The following is a 13,772-nucleotide window of genomic DNA, read 5'->3' as shown; positions in this document are numbered from 1 at the left end:
AGTGACCCTGCATAGGGTTTCTGAGGCCGTAAATCTTTATGGGAGCAGAAAACCCCATCTTTCTCCTGTGGAGCAGCTGGTAGGTTTAAACTGCTGACCTGCAGGTCAGCATCCTGATTTGTAACCACTACACTACCAGAGCTCTTTCCTGACAATCCTAGGCACCATTAATGAACTAATGTATTGTGGTACCTGAATGTACTTGCTATGGCTTTTCTATCCAATGTCTTCTTAATTCCTACCAAATGACTGGGTGGGACTATGCAAATAAGGTATACAGACTTCTAAGGGTAGGATTGGTTAGTTTTGCCATCCAGCTAGGTTTAAAAGAAGCCATCTTAGAAGCAGGAACCGATGATTCCAGGACCATCAAGAAAGAAGAGCACTGAGTGTAGTGTGAGATCACTGCCTAGAAAAACAGAGACAGCAGGGGTGGGGGGTGGGGGCTACATGGAGCAGCAGCTGTAGGCATTTAGGCTTATGCACTGAATAATAAAGCTGGATTGCAAAATGTGCTCTTAAGACAGTTAAGGGGCTTGGTAATAGCGGCCGAGCTGGGCAGAGCCACAGGGCCACATGGCTGAGAGGCTGAAGATAAGGGTGAGGAGTGCCTCATAATCATGAGTATTGTTATGAGTTCTGTGTGGACAGTGCAATGGATTGATGAACCCAGATGTGAAGTACACAGTGCTGTGGGAGGGGTGGTGTAGGGTGGAGGCACGTCTGACTTCCACTTCACAGGAATCAATCTTAAGCTGGTTTTGAGATTGATTCTCCTTCCCCCTTGTGAAGCCAAGGGAAGTCAGACATGCTCCACCTGGTTTTTGTAGGTATACACAGCATTTTCCTCAACAGGACACACAGTGATGGTGGTGATTGTATGTCACTGTCTTGATTCCGACTCACAGTGACCCTGTACAGGACTTCAGTGGCTTTAAATCTTTAAGGGAGCAGAAGTCTCATCTTTCTCCCACTAAGTGCCTGGTAGATTCAAACTGCTGACTTTGTGGTTATTAGTCCAAGGCATAACTCACTACACCACCAGGGCTCCTTAGGACACATAATAGAACTCAATAAATAACTGAACTATGATCCACACATAATAGAAGTTACATTCTAGTAGGCTTCTAACCTTACCTTACTTAAATAGTACCACTCATAGTCCATCAGGTAACATTTAGAGAAAGTCAACTGAAGCACTGGTGTCTGTATTATTTATAGATAACAGCATATGGAACTAGGGAACAATATTCTAAACTTCTAAATTCTAAGGTAATTTGGTTTCTAAAATTAGATAACACAGAATCTGCCAGAGTTTATGATAAAATATAAACTACATGCAATTTTCAATAGGGATAACATATTTCATTCATATTATCATACATGCTAAAGTAGAACAATGTATAAAGATAAACCTCAAGTATATCACATAATGTTTGAGAAGCATGTGGCATAAATAAAAGTTACCTCAGAAAGCTTTATAGCTATAGAAAAAAGGCAAATGTAAGACATTTACCTATAGAATTATCTGGTCCTTTTGACTTGGTATATGATAAAAATGCAGCTAGAAAAAATATCGATGATAAAAGTTCTGCTCTTCCTACAACACCTGTTACCTAGAAAGAGAAAATGGGGAACGGGTTCCAAATCAACAGTTTCTTAAAATGTTATGTAATACTAACAGCAATTAAAATAGAAGTAAATTTTCATAACTTTTCAAATTCACATTTGTATTTCTTAGACATCCTTTGAGTGCCCTCATGTGGTGAATCTGTATTATCATTTATGGATGAAACTATCAGAATGCATTATTATTTAACTTATGCTGAAGTAATTACAGACTCACAGGAAATTACCAAAAATAAAAAAAATAAACGTAAAAAGCAGAGGTTCTGTGTACCACTTACCAGTTTCTGTAGTACAAAAGTTTTTAAACATATTTTTAAAAAGCTAAAAAAAATTTAAAATACAAAAGTATAAAGAATTCCATAAGCAATACCTCATATTAAACCAGCTAACTATAGTTTAAAAAGACAATAGCCTTAAAAAATAAAACAAACAGAAGTCAATTTAAGTAGAGAACTAAATTTCAACCACTAGAAATAAAAAGCTATGTAGGAGTTTAGATAAAATTTTAATTATAACTTATACTCCTTTTCTGAAATGGTAGAGTTGTATTACAAATAAGGAAAGAGGTATGTAGTAAGACAATGTAGTACTGGGGAAAGGAAACATTGGTAATTAAACTCAAGAGAGATTATTTTAAATTCTTGTTCTGTGAACTTGGTCAAACTGTCTCACCTTCATGGATTTCAGTCTTCACTTCTGTCAGATTAATTTATTTCAGAAGTCCTTAAATTCTAAATATCAGTATATAACCCACTACCTCCCTCCTAACTCTTCCCTTTAATGCATTTGGGAACTCATAAAATCGAAAACCATCTATCACTTTTGTAAACACATAGGAAAATGTCTGTTCAGCTAGACACTAAAGATATGTAGTTGGAAAGTGACACAGCACATACCCTGACCCCCAACTAACACCAACACAAACACATACACAGTTTTAAACATAAATACTTTTGACTACAAATGAAAGTTTGTAACTAAAACGACTGAACAAAGTACTCTTTGCCCAAGCTGAAAGCAATTTTGGAGTTTCAAGGTTACTAAGGAAAATGATAGTTTAAATGCCTGCTACATAGGGATAGGGGCTAATGAACACATTGGAAATAGCAGAGACAGATCACAATTTAGAAACACAAGGCAATATAAAATATGAAACTACTGCATACCATCATTTGTTAGGATAGCTACTAGTGCTTCCATATATTTTGATAAATTTTCATTCCTTACTTAATTCTGCTTTACTGACTTTTTTGGCCTTTGAAATACAAACACTGAAAATATGATAAATAACCCTAAGATGGATACTGATGAACAATTAGCAAAGAAAAGAACTGTATACAGTTGCATTTTAAATTACTCAAGTTAAAGGAGCCCTGGTAGTATAGTGATTTACGTGTTGGACTCCTAACCGCAAGGTAAGCAGTTTAAGTTCAATAGGTGCTCCGCAGGAGAAAGATGAAGCTTTCTGCTCCAGTAAAGATTTACAGCCTTGAAATCCTATACGGGATCACTATAAGTTGACTTGATAGCACTCCTCCTCCACCACCACCACCACATACATGTATGTAGTCCTGGTGTGGAAACTATGTGGGGGTCTCTGAATTGGAGTCAACTCCATGGCACACCACCATAGTTAAGGGATTCTGTCTTATATTCTTAACTGAATAAACATTTATGTCTAAAAGTTGTTTAAATTTTTTAAATTATGTACAAGGAAGTTAAACTTATTGTACGAATTTAAGTCTTTGGCTCCATACTATTCACACTGAATTGTGCGATGGTTTGAGTCCACCAGCCATGCAACAGGAGAAAGATGAGGCTTTCTGCTCCTGCAAAGATTTTAAGACTCAGAAAACCTGAGTTGGAATGAACTCCATAGTATTTAACAACAATACAACAAAGTCATGCTTAAATTTTTTCCCCTTAATAACATGACGTTATAATCAATGTTGTTGTTGTTAAGTGCTGTCGAGTTGTTTCTGATCCTGTATAGAATTTCCAAGGAGCAATTGGTGGGTTTGAACTGCTGACCTTGTGGTTCACAGCCCAGTGCTGATCCTATAGTGCCAAACTACAAAACACCACCAAAAACAAAGAGAATCTGTTGCTACAGAGTTGAATCCAAATTACAGAAACTCTAATAGAACAAAGCAGAATTTCCCTGTCTTAGTTCCAAGTCTGTAAATCTTTATGAAAGCAGAATGCCACATCATTCTCCCATGGAGTGGCTGGTGGTTTCAAACAACTGACATTTTGGTAAGCAGTTTAGCACTTAATCAGTGTGCCACCAAGATTCCTTTCACAAAACAGTAATGGGGGAAAAATAGTTTTACTTACAGCTTCTGTGTGTACTGGATGCACTGCAAAAAGCAGGGAAGCAATCACACTACTCCTGTTGTCCAGAAAAAGTTTGCAGACTTTAAGAAATATCACACTAACCACAGCATGAAAAATCAGATTTAAGAGATGATATGACATTGGCTTCAGTTCACTAAACAGATAATTTAAACGAAATGTCAATACTGTTAAAGGACGGTAAGATTTGTGACTTCTCTCCTACAATTAAAAAAAAAAACAACAAAACATTGATTATTAAAGTATCTTAGTTCTTCCCGGTACATAAGAACTTAGCATCATTACATTTCCTGTTAAAGGTGTATCCATTTGGCTGAGAAATAACAATAGAATAACGAAATGTTCCACTGAGTAACTTGAACTTAAAAGAGAACTGTATAATCTATGCTTTCCATGCACTGAGATCCAAAACAAGGCAATTCCCCCATTCCTGATAATACAGTGGTTAGAGACATTTGACTTTTAACTTCATAGATAAACTGATTTAAAAAAAAAATAGTAGGGCACGGGTCTGTCAGTTTGTTGTACTGTGGTGGCTTTTGAGTTGCTGTGATTCTGAGGGCTATGCCACTGGTACAGGGTCACCCATGGTGGACAGGTTTCAGATGAGCTTCCAGATGAAGACAGACTAGGAAGAAAGAGTGACAAACTACTTCTGAATACTTAGTCACTGAAAATTTCATGAATAGCAGAGAAACACTGTCAGATATAGTGCCGGAACATGAGCCCCTCGGCTTGGAAGGCACTCAAAATGCGACTGGGGAAGAGCTGCATCCTCAAAGTAGAGTTGACTGTGATGGAATGAATGGAGTAATGCCTGTGGGACTAAAGACTCTGGGACCTTCATTTGCTGATGGGGCACAACTCAAAATGAAGAGAAACAGCTGTAAACATCCATTAATAATCAGAACATGGAATGTATGACATACATAACCACATATATGCATGCGAAAGCTGGACACATGAATAAGAAAGACTGTAGAAGAATTCATGATTTTGAGTTATGGTGTTGGAGGAGAATATTGAAAGTGTCATGGCTGCCAAAAGAACCAATAAATCCATTTTGGAAGAAGTGCAGCCATAGTGCTCCTTGGAGGCCAGGATGGCCAAACTTTGTCTCTCATAGTTCGGACATATTGTCAGGAGGGCACAGTCGCTGGAGAAGGATATCATGTTTGGTAGCATGGAGGGTCAGAGAAAAAAAGGAAGACCCCCAGTGAGATGGATTGGCAAAGTGCCAGGAACAATGGGTTCAAGCGTGGCAATGATAGTGAGGTTGGCCCAGGATTGAGCAGTGTTTCATTCTGCTGTGCATAAGGTCACTATGAGTCAGTACTGACTAAATGGCACCTAATAACAACAAGGGCACGGGTGGCACTGATCAAATTGTTTACTACAAATACATTATACAAGATTTTATAGAACTGTAGGCCAGATGTTAAAAAGGGAATAGAATGCAGGGAGCAGCTAGGGACTCTAAATTCATGGAAAGAGAGGGACTGAGAGGAGGCAGGCTTGGAGAATGTGTCCTTTGGTAGTGTAAATTATTATATATGCCTGAGTGTTTAACAACAACAATTTCAACAAAAGAGCTAAAGTGAATAGAGAGAAATACTGTTAACTGATGGTACATGGAGGGGATTATAACCATTGTAATGAAAAAAGGTGTATGATATATTGAATATAAAAGTAATGATTTGCCCTGTAAACTTTCACTCAAATCACAATAAAAACTTAAAAAAAAGGAATAGAAGGCTCATTACTTCAGTTCAAATAGTGATAACTCAAAATAAAAATCAGTTGCTGCCAAATTGACTCCAACTGATGGAAACTCCATGTTTGTCAGAGTAGAAGTGTGCTTCATAGGGTTATTAAATGGCTGATTTTTAGATTTGTTAGGCCTTTCATTAGCAAGTGCCAATGCTATTTGCTTTATGAAAAAAAACCTCTAAAATGTATGCACCTGAATATATTAAACCTAAAATCCCCACTTAACAGATTACAGTATAGTATAAAAATAATTCACAAATGCACTGGGAAACCAGAAAAAAATTCATGTGATTTGCTTTATTGTAATATTTGCTTTATTTTGGTGGTCTGGAACCAAACCTGTAATATCTCCAAGGTATGCCTGTACTTTTACTAGGGTCTTCTTTAACCTATTTCATAAATATTTTGCAATTCAGCATGTGAGTTTTTCACCTCCTCGGTTAAGCTTATTCCTAGATATTTTATCCCTTTAGGATTTATTATAAATTGATTTGTTTTCTTAATTATTTCACTGCTGGTATACAAAAACACAATGATTTCCTATGTTACCCTGAAACTTTGCTGAATTTATTGATTAGTTCTAGTATCTGTCTTGTGGCTATTTGAAAGATTTTCTACATGAAGTCCTTGGAGTGCTGGTAGTGCTGTAGGATAATCACTGAATGCTAAGTCCTAGTTTGGTGCTGTAGGATAAGCACTGGACTTCAAGGGTGGTTTGAAGCACAAGGTTAGCAATTCAGCAGTCACTCCTTGGAAACCCTCAACAAGGTCGCTATGAGTCCAAACCAATCAGACAGTACTAACACCACCACCACCAACATTTGTTGTCAGGTGCCATCGAGTCGGAACCAACTCATAGTGACCCCATGCACAGCAGAACGAAACAATGTCCGATCCTGGGCCAACCTCACTACCGCTGCCACACTTGAGTCCATCAATGATGCCACCTGGCCAATCCATCTCGTTAGGTTTAATACATATACAGTATTTATCCTTTTTGTTTTTTTTTCACAGTTTAGGAGACTGACTCCACCCTTTGAAATCAGTCGGCTTGTTTCCAGTGTTCTTTACAACAGTTCTCCTTATCTTTGAGCTGTTCTAGGGATGTTATTGTTATTAAGTGCCATCAATTCAGTTCTGACCCATTGCAAACCTGTATAGGGTTTCCAAGGAGCAGCTGGTGAGTTTGAACCGCCAACCTTGTGGTTCTCAAAGCGGCGTTGCACTCCAGTGCATTAACCTGCAGTGCCACACCAGGACTCTGTTCTAAGGACAGTCTTTTCTTTACCAGGGAAGACAACAATTTATTTCTTGCCTGTAGAATTACAAGACAGCTTTCCTGTTGTTCTGTCTCTGACCCCTATAGTCTACGCTGATTGGCTTTCTGCTGTGGTAGTTGGCTAGATTCATCAATTACAGAAATAGAAGACTGTGTAGCCATGTTCTTAAGTGAAACTTCTAGAATGTGTCCTGAGTTTGTACAACAGAATTTTCCAAATCTTTGTTATATTTTTATTTTGCACAGTTCGTTCTTAAGTCCATCTCTTTCCTTGCACATTTTACTATAAACAGGAAGAAATCACATGACCCCTTTAAGATTTTGCTTAGAAACTTCCTTAGTCAAATATCCAAGTTTATAATTTACTAGTTCTACCTTCCAAGGGCCTCTGGTAGAATAGTGGTTACGAATCGGGCTGCTAACCTGAAGATTGGCAGTTTGAAACTACCAGCGGTTCCACGGGAGAAAGATGAGGCATTCTGCTCCCGTATAGATTTACAGCCTCAGAAACCCTGTACAGGGTTGCTATGAGTCGGAATTGACTCCACAGTACTTTTCAACAACAACAGTTCTATCATCCACCAAACATATGAACATAATTTAGCCAAGTTATATAAAAAGCATCACCCTCCTCCACTGTCAAATCATATGTTAATCCTTTACTTTAAAAGCATCATCAGAAGCACATTGAATGTCCACATATCCACATTCAACGTTCTGTTGACAGCACCATATGTATTTTCTAAGCTAATAGAAGATTGTAATAGCTTTTCTCACTTCCTTCTACATTCTCACCAGAAATGTCTATAGTACCCATAATTCTATCCAGTCTCTTCAAAGTAATCCAGGGTCTTACTATGGAGAATATTACAAATTTTCAGACTGTACCCATTACCCAACTTCAAAACTGCCTTAATGTTTTAGGTTATCTGTTAGAGTAGCACTTACCATTTTCTGTCTTACTTAGTTGATGCTATAACTGAAATAAAGGAGATCTGGTACCGTACTGGTTACGAATCGGGCTGCGAACCTCAGGGTCAGCAGTTCGAAACTACCAGCTGTTCCACGGAAGAAAGATGAGGCTTTCTGCTCCTGTAAAGATTTACAGCCTCAGAAACCCTGTACAGGGTCGCTATGAGTCGGAACCAACTCCACAGCACATTACAACAACATAACTGAAATGTAAGGAGCTCTGGTAGCATAGTGGTTACCAGTCGGGCTGCTAACCTCAGGGTCAGCAGTTCGAAACTACCAGATGTTCCACAGGTGCTCCTGTAAAGATTTATAGCCTCAGAAACCCTGTACAGGGTCGCTATGAGTTGGAACTGACTCCACGGTATATAACCACCACCACCACATAACTGAAATATGATAAGTGGGTGACTTATGAACAGAAATTTTTATTGGAGTCCGGGTGTGGTGCTGTGGGTTAACGCGCCAGACTGCAAAGCCATTTGAATTGCAAAGTCGGTGGTTCAAGCTTACCAGCTGCTCCTTGGAAACTCTATACAGGGTTGCTATGGGCTGGAAAAGACTTGACGGCACTTAACAACAACACTAATGTTGTGTTAGTAAAGTGACAAAGAAACCCATTCCCAAATGGGATTATAACCATAGTTATAGGGGTCAGGATTTAAAACACATGGCTTTGGGGAACACAAATCTATGCATAACACATGGAAAAGTAAAAAAGATTCTATAAGTCAAACCCTATAAGTGCCTGAAATGTTAAGGTTATTCTATTGGAATATATGTTCCAGTTAAAAATTTGTAGTTAAAAATAAAATAACACATATTTTTAATTACATCTTAAATAATTGCTTGATTATGGCAATTAGATGCATATATGCCACAGGCAATAACTAACTAAAAGCAGATTATTACTATGACTAATTACATAATTCACTAGGAACCTATTTAAGACTTCATTTTGATTAATAATTATCAGCTTATTATATAACAAGTTTATTCTAAAAACAGTAAAATAGCTGGTTCCCTTGTGAAACAAAACCGTTCACTGTGACAATCAAGAACAGTAAAAGTAAACTTAATTACTCCTGGTATTAGCTGGCAATAGAAACAGAAGGATGAATGCAATAAATAAGTATGTTAACAGTTTCCTATTAATGTCAATCTACACACAGAGATGACAAACAACACAGAAAGACAGGATACCTGAAGAAGTTACCATAAGCCAAGGTACTTACTGCATAGGACAAAAGTCACATGAGTATGGCTAATTATAGCTCTCAACCTTGGCTGGTCCATTGTTATGTGCCGTGGAGTCGGTTCCGACTCATAGCGACCTGTACAGGGTTTCCGAGGCCGTAAATCTTTACGGGAGCAGAAAGCTTCATCTTTCTCCCGCGGAACAGCTGGTAGTTTCAAACTGCTGACCTTGTGATTCGCAGGCCGATTCGTAACCACTACGCTACCAGAGATCAACAAAATGACTTAAAAATAAACAGCTCACTCCCATAGCACTGAAACCATGGTATGCCAATTCTATGAGGTCCTTTCATCTGGCCAGCTAATTTTTCAAATCAAAGATTTTATGTCACTATTAATCACAACAAAAGATGGGGGAATGGATGCATTTTAAAGGTCTCTGCTGATCAGGGGTAGGGATATAAGGGAATAAGTTATCTAAAAATAACAGATATTCTAATAGAGCTGTTTTTTTCCCTTGCTATCAAAGATCTTTAAAAAGCAAAAACTGGTGAGAACAAGAAGGTAACAGGAAAATTCAATACCCTGCTTATTGAAATAGAAAAAATATATACCATGTGCTTGTAACTACCAGAGTGAAAGATTTCCTCTATCTCCTTTGGAAGCTTACAAGTCTGAAGAATGGTTAAAGTGATCAAAGATAATTCATAAGGAACAATAAGCATGTTAGGTTTCAACAGCCACCGAGTCAACATAACTCCTTAAGATAAGCACTGGACTACAAACCACAAGGTTCGTGGTTCAAGTCTCCCAGTTGCTCTGTTGTAGAAAGATGAGCTTTCTCCTCCCTTAAATGTATAAAGCATTGGAAACCCTATACAGGACATACAAGATCGCTATGAGTAGTAACTGAATTGAAGGCATTTACACAACAATGCGTTAGATAGGGGTATTTGTGGTTCAATGGTAGAACCCTAAGGAGGCCTGGTGGAGAATGGATTAAGTACTTGATCATTAACCAAAAGGTCAGTAGTTTGCTCCCATCTGCGAGAGAAAGATGGGGCAACCTGCCTCTGTAAAGATTTACAGCTTGGGAAACCCTAAGGAGCAGTTCTACTTTGTCCTAGAGACTCGCTATGAGTTGGAATCAATGCAAGGGAAATGTGTTTATGCTTTTCTGGTGGAATTCTTGCCTTCTAGGTGTGTGACCTGAATTCTCATGAGTAGTCACCATCTGTCTGTCAGTGGAGGCTCGATTGCTGCTATTATGGTGACTATAGTTGTTAGAAGCAAAGCTTCCACACTGAGATGGACTACGAAAGAAGGTCTGGGCACCTACTAATAAAAAATCAACCAATGACAACTCTATGGATTACAATGTATCGGAACGATCCTCATAAATGGTTGCAGAACCAGGCAGTGTTTTGTCCCACTATGCAAGGGATTGTGATTGGGAGTCGACTCAATGGAAGCTAACAACATGTGCTAGGCACTGTATACAAATACATTAATCTATTTATTCTCAAAGTATTAATCTCATTTCATAGATAAGAAAAATGACTTGCCATCTAAAAGCTGTCTTCTCATGAATTCTACACAGTAAGCACTAAACCAGAGTCCTGGTGTGGTGCTGAAAGATGAGCAACAGACTGCTAAGTGCAACATCAGCAGTTCAAGCCCACCAACAGCAACTTGGACACCCTATACAGGGTTACTATGAGTCAGAACCTACTTGATGCCACTTAACCAATATATGGCACAACTAAAATTAGAAGTAAATTTATACAATCCTAAATCACCAAGGGTTTAAGCACAGACAGTTTAGTGATTTGCTGTTAAGTGGTGTCACCCGACTCAGAGAACTTGTACAGTGTTTCTGAGGAGCAGCTGGTGGATTTGAACAGCTGACCTTGTGGTAAGCATTCTAGTGCTTGTCCTATAGCACCACAGCCGACTCCAGTTCAGTGCTTATTCATCTTCAAAATAAATTGATAGAGTAAACTTATCCTCATAAAAATGAACTACTCTTTTAAGTTTTCAATAAAAAGTATATAACAGAGGTAAGAGATAAAACACAGACTTAAATAAAAAATATTTAGTAAATGATTTTACTTTTTTTTCCTCCAGAGGAGTACATAATGTATATACTATTTTTCCTTTAAAATATGATCTCTTTATATTGAAATTTACTCTATTTAAAAACGGTTAAATATATCACAAGAGGTCATCTCTTTTGCCTGATTCACAAGAGAGAAAACAGGAACTATATAGTATACCTCTTGCTTTTCACAGGTACACAGCCAAGGAGCAAATGAAGTATGTTTTTAAAGAGATAATCACATCTTAAACTTGCTACTCAATTTATTACAACATATTATGCCTCCTATAAATTTTTGGGAAAAAACCCTTACATATTATGATGACAATGGCTATGTGCCGTGGAGTCGGTTCCGACTCATAGCTGCACAGGGTTTCCAAGGCTGTAAATCTTTACGGGAGCAGAAAGCCCCATCTTTCTCCGGCGGAACAGCTGGTAATTTCAAACTGCCGACCTTGCGGTTCACAGCCTGATTCGTAACCACTACGCTACCAAAGCTCCTTATAATGACAATGGAGATAAGGAATTTAGAGTAATAAAGTAACTTTACAGTGCAACACATTAAACAACAGCGCCAATAAAGTAACAGAATATCTTAAAATATGAAATACAATTACTTACCTCAGACATAGGAGTTCCCCAGAAGTCATTCTGAAATAAGGTTTTTAAAGGTGTAGATGGATGTAAGTCTTTATTATCCAATATTGCTGAAACATCATCAAAAACAAAACCACAAAAGAGGCTGTTCCAATAGCAGGCAGTCACCACACCTATTATTAAGGTTACTTCTTTGAAGTTAATATTGGCCATCTTTTTCATAAATATTCATGGACTGACACTGGAAAAAAATTTACATGTAAGCAACAGGTTTTCATTTTTCCAAATAAATACAATTTTAGTAAATGAAAAACAAAAACAACTGATTGAATGTTAATTCTTCAAAGATCAGCTCAAATTCCATTCACCTCTAAGCAACATTAATTGACTACCTCTCCATATTCCTAACCTAAAGCAGAATTAACTGCTGCTTTATGTGTGTTTTCATACATCAAATGCACTTTGTTTCATTTGTTTCACGGAGCAGCTGCTCCTTGGAAACCCTATTCAGGGTCACTATAAGTCAGAACTGACTTAAGAGCATCAACAACAACTTAACATAGCAGTGTTTAAGGAGTCCTGGGGTACTGTAGGATAAGCCCTGGGCTGCTACCTACAAGGTCAGCTGTTCAAACCCAACAGTCATGCCTAGGAACAAAGATGAGGTTTTCTGCTCTTATAAAGATTCACAGTCTCCCGACATAGTCCACAAAGACAGTGTTCTACATCCTCCTTTGCTGAGCAGCATCTGCGATCTTAAAAGCTCATATGTGGAAGAAAGAAGAGTGATGAGATTTAAAGATATTTGGAAATAATTCATCCAATGGACTAATAGAACATGTGAACATCAGTTTCTACAACTCTGAAACCAAAAGAACAAGATGGTGCCCAGCTAGCACTACCAACTACCCTTAAAGGGATCACATTAGAAGGTCCCAGAGAGACTGGGAGAAATTGTGGAACAAAATGTAAAATTATAAAAAAAGCCCAGGTCAACTGGAAGAACCCAAGACTTTAGCCCTCAACCACCTTCAGGTCCAGAAAGAAACTCACCCTCATGGCCCAATTTTCAGCCGAGCAGTAAATAGAACACAAGGGGGAACAACAACACTAGTTAGTTACGCTCACCAAGGAATGGTCAATCATTCAAAATATTAAAAAAATGCAACATTTACACATGCACAAAGTTGAGAAGGGCTGTTAAGGTAGGTGGAATGGAAAAATAGGAACCACAGAGAGGAAGTTAGGTAACTGTTGTTGATTGGAGGGGATTACAATCACTGAGATGAAACAAAGTGTATAATTTGTTGAATGTAAAACTGATGATCCTGTCTGTAAACCTTCACTCAATTCACAATAAAAAGTTAAAGAAAAACAAACAAAATAGATAATGTGAAAGTGACAGAAAGTGAGAAAGTATTTCCTACATGACATTAATCAGAAAGTATGAAGAGTTTGTATAATTCAATAAGAGAAAGGCCAACAACCTAAAACAATACTGGGCCAAATACTTATATATACACTGGGGGAGGCAGAGAACAAAGGGAGAAATACATACAATATCCATTATGCTTGCTTCTCCTAAGACATACTCTAAATATCCCCTTTGATACCAGCTACAAGTAGAGGTCTTTTGACCCTTAACATTAAAGCTAGATCAAATCTCAAAAGTAAAACTGTACAGTCCTCCAAAGTAAGTTAGCCCAAAGCTAGACATTTAGCCACAGCTTGTTGCTGTCAAGTGTCATCGAGTCGGTTCTGACTCATAGTGACCCTGTAAAGGGTTTATGAGAAACAGCTGGTGAGCCTGAACCACCGACTCTACAATTCAAACCAACTTGGCAGTCCAGCACATTAACCCACAGCACCACACCC

General features: G+C 38.1%; 1 protein-coding gene across 1 annotated transcript in view; it reads right to left on the bottom strand.

Moving 5' to 3' along the window:
- TMTC3 (transmembrane and tetratricopeptide repeat containing 3) overlaps nucleotides 1–12,142 on the bottom strand; it is a 55,242-nt gene extending 43,100 nt beyond the window's left edge. Inside the window, exons 1-3 of the mRNA XM_006870705.1 lie at nucleotides 11,922–12,142; nucleotides 3,967–4,185; nucleotides 1,517–1,616 (exon numbers count right to left, since the gene is read on the bottom strand). Of these exons, the coding sequence (XP_006870767.1) occupies nucleotides 1,517–1,616; nucleotides 3,967–4,185; nucleotides 11,922–12,119 (517 nt within the window). The 5' untranslated portion in view covers nucleotides 12,120–12,142. The remainder of the gene's footprint in view (nucleotides 1–1,516; nucleotides 1,617–3,966; nucleotides 4,186–11,921) is intronic.
- Nucleotides 12,143–13,772: the final 1,630 nt, after the last annotated feature.

Source organism: Chrysochloris asiatica, unplaced genomic scaffold, assembly GCF_000296735.1.
Source record: "Chrysochloris asiatica unplaced genomic scaffold, ChrAsi1.0 scaffold00149, whole genome shotgun sequence".
Lineage (NCBI taxonomy): Eukaryota > Metazoa > Chordata > Mammalia > Afrosoricida > Chrysochloridae > Chrysochloris > Chrysochloris asiatica.
Note: the sequence above shows the minus strand (reverse complement) of the source record. Positions and strands in the feature narration are given on the sequence as shown.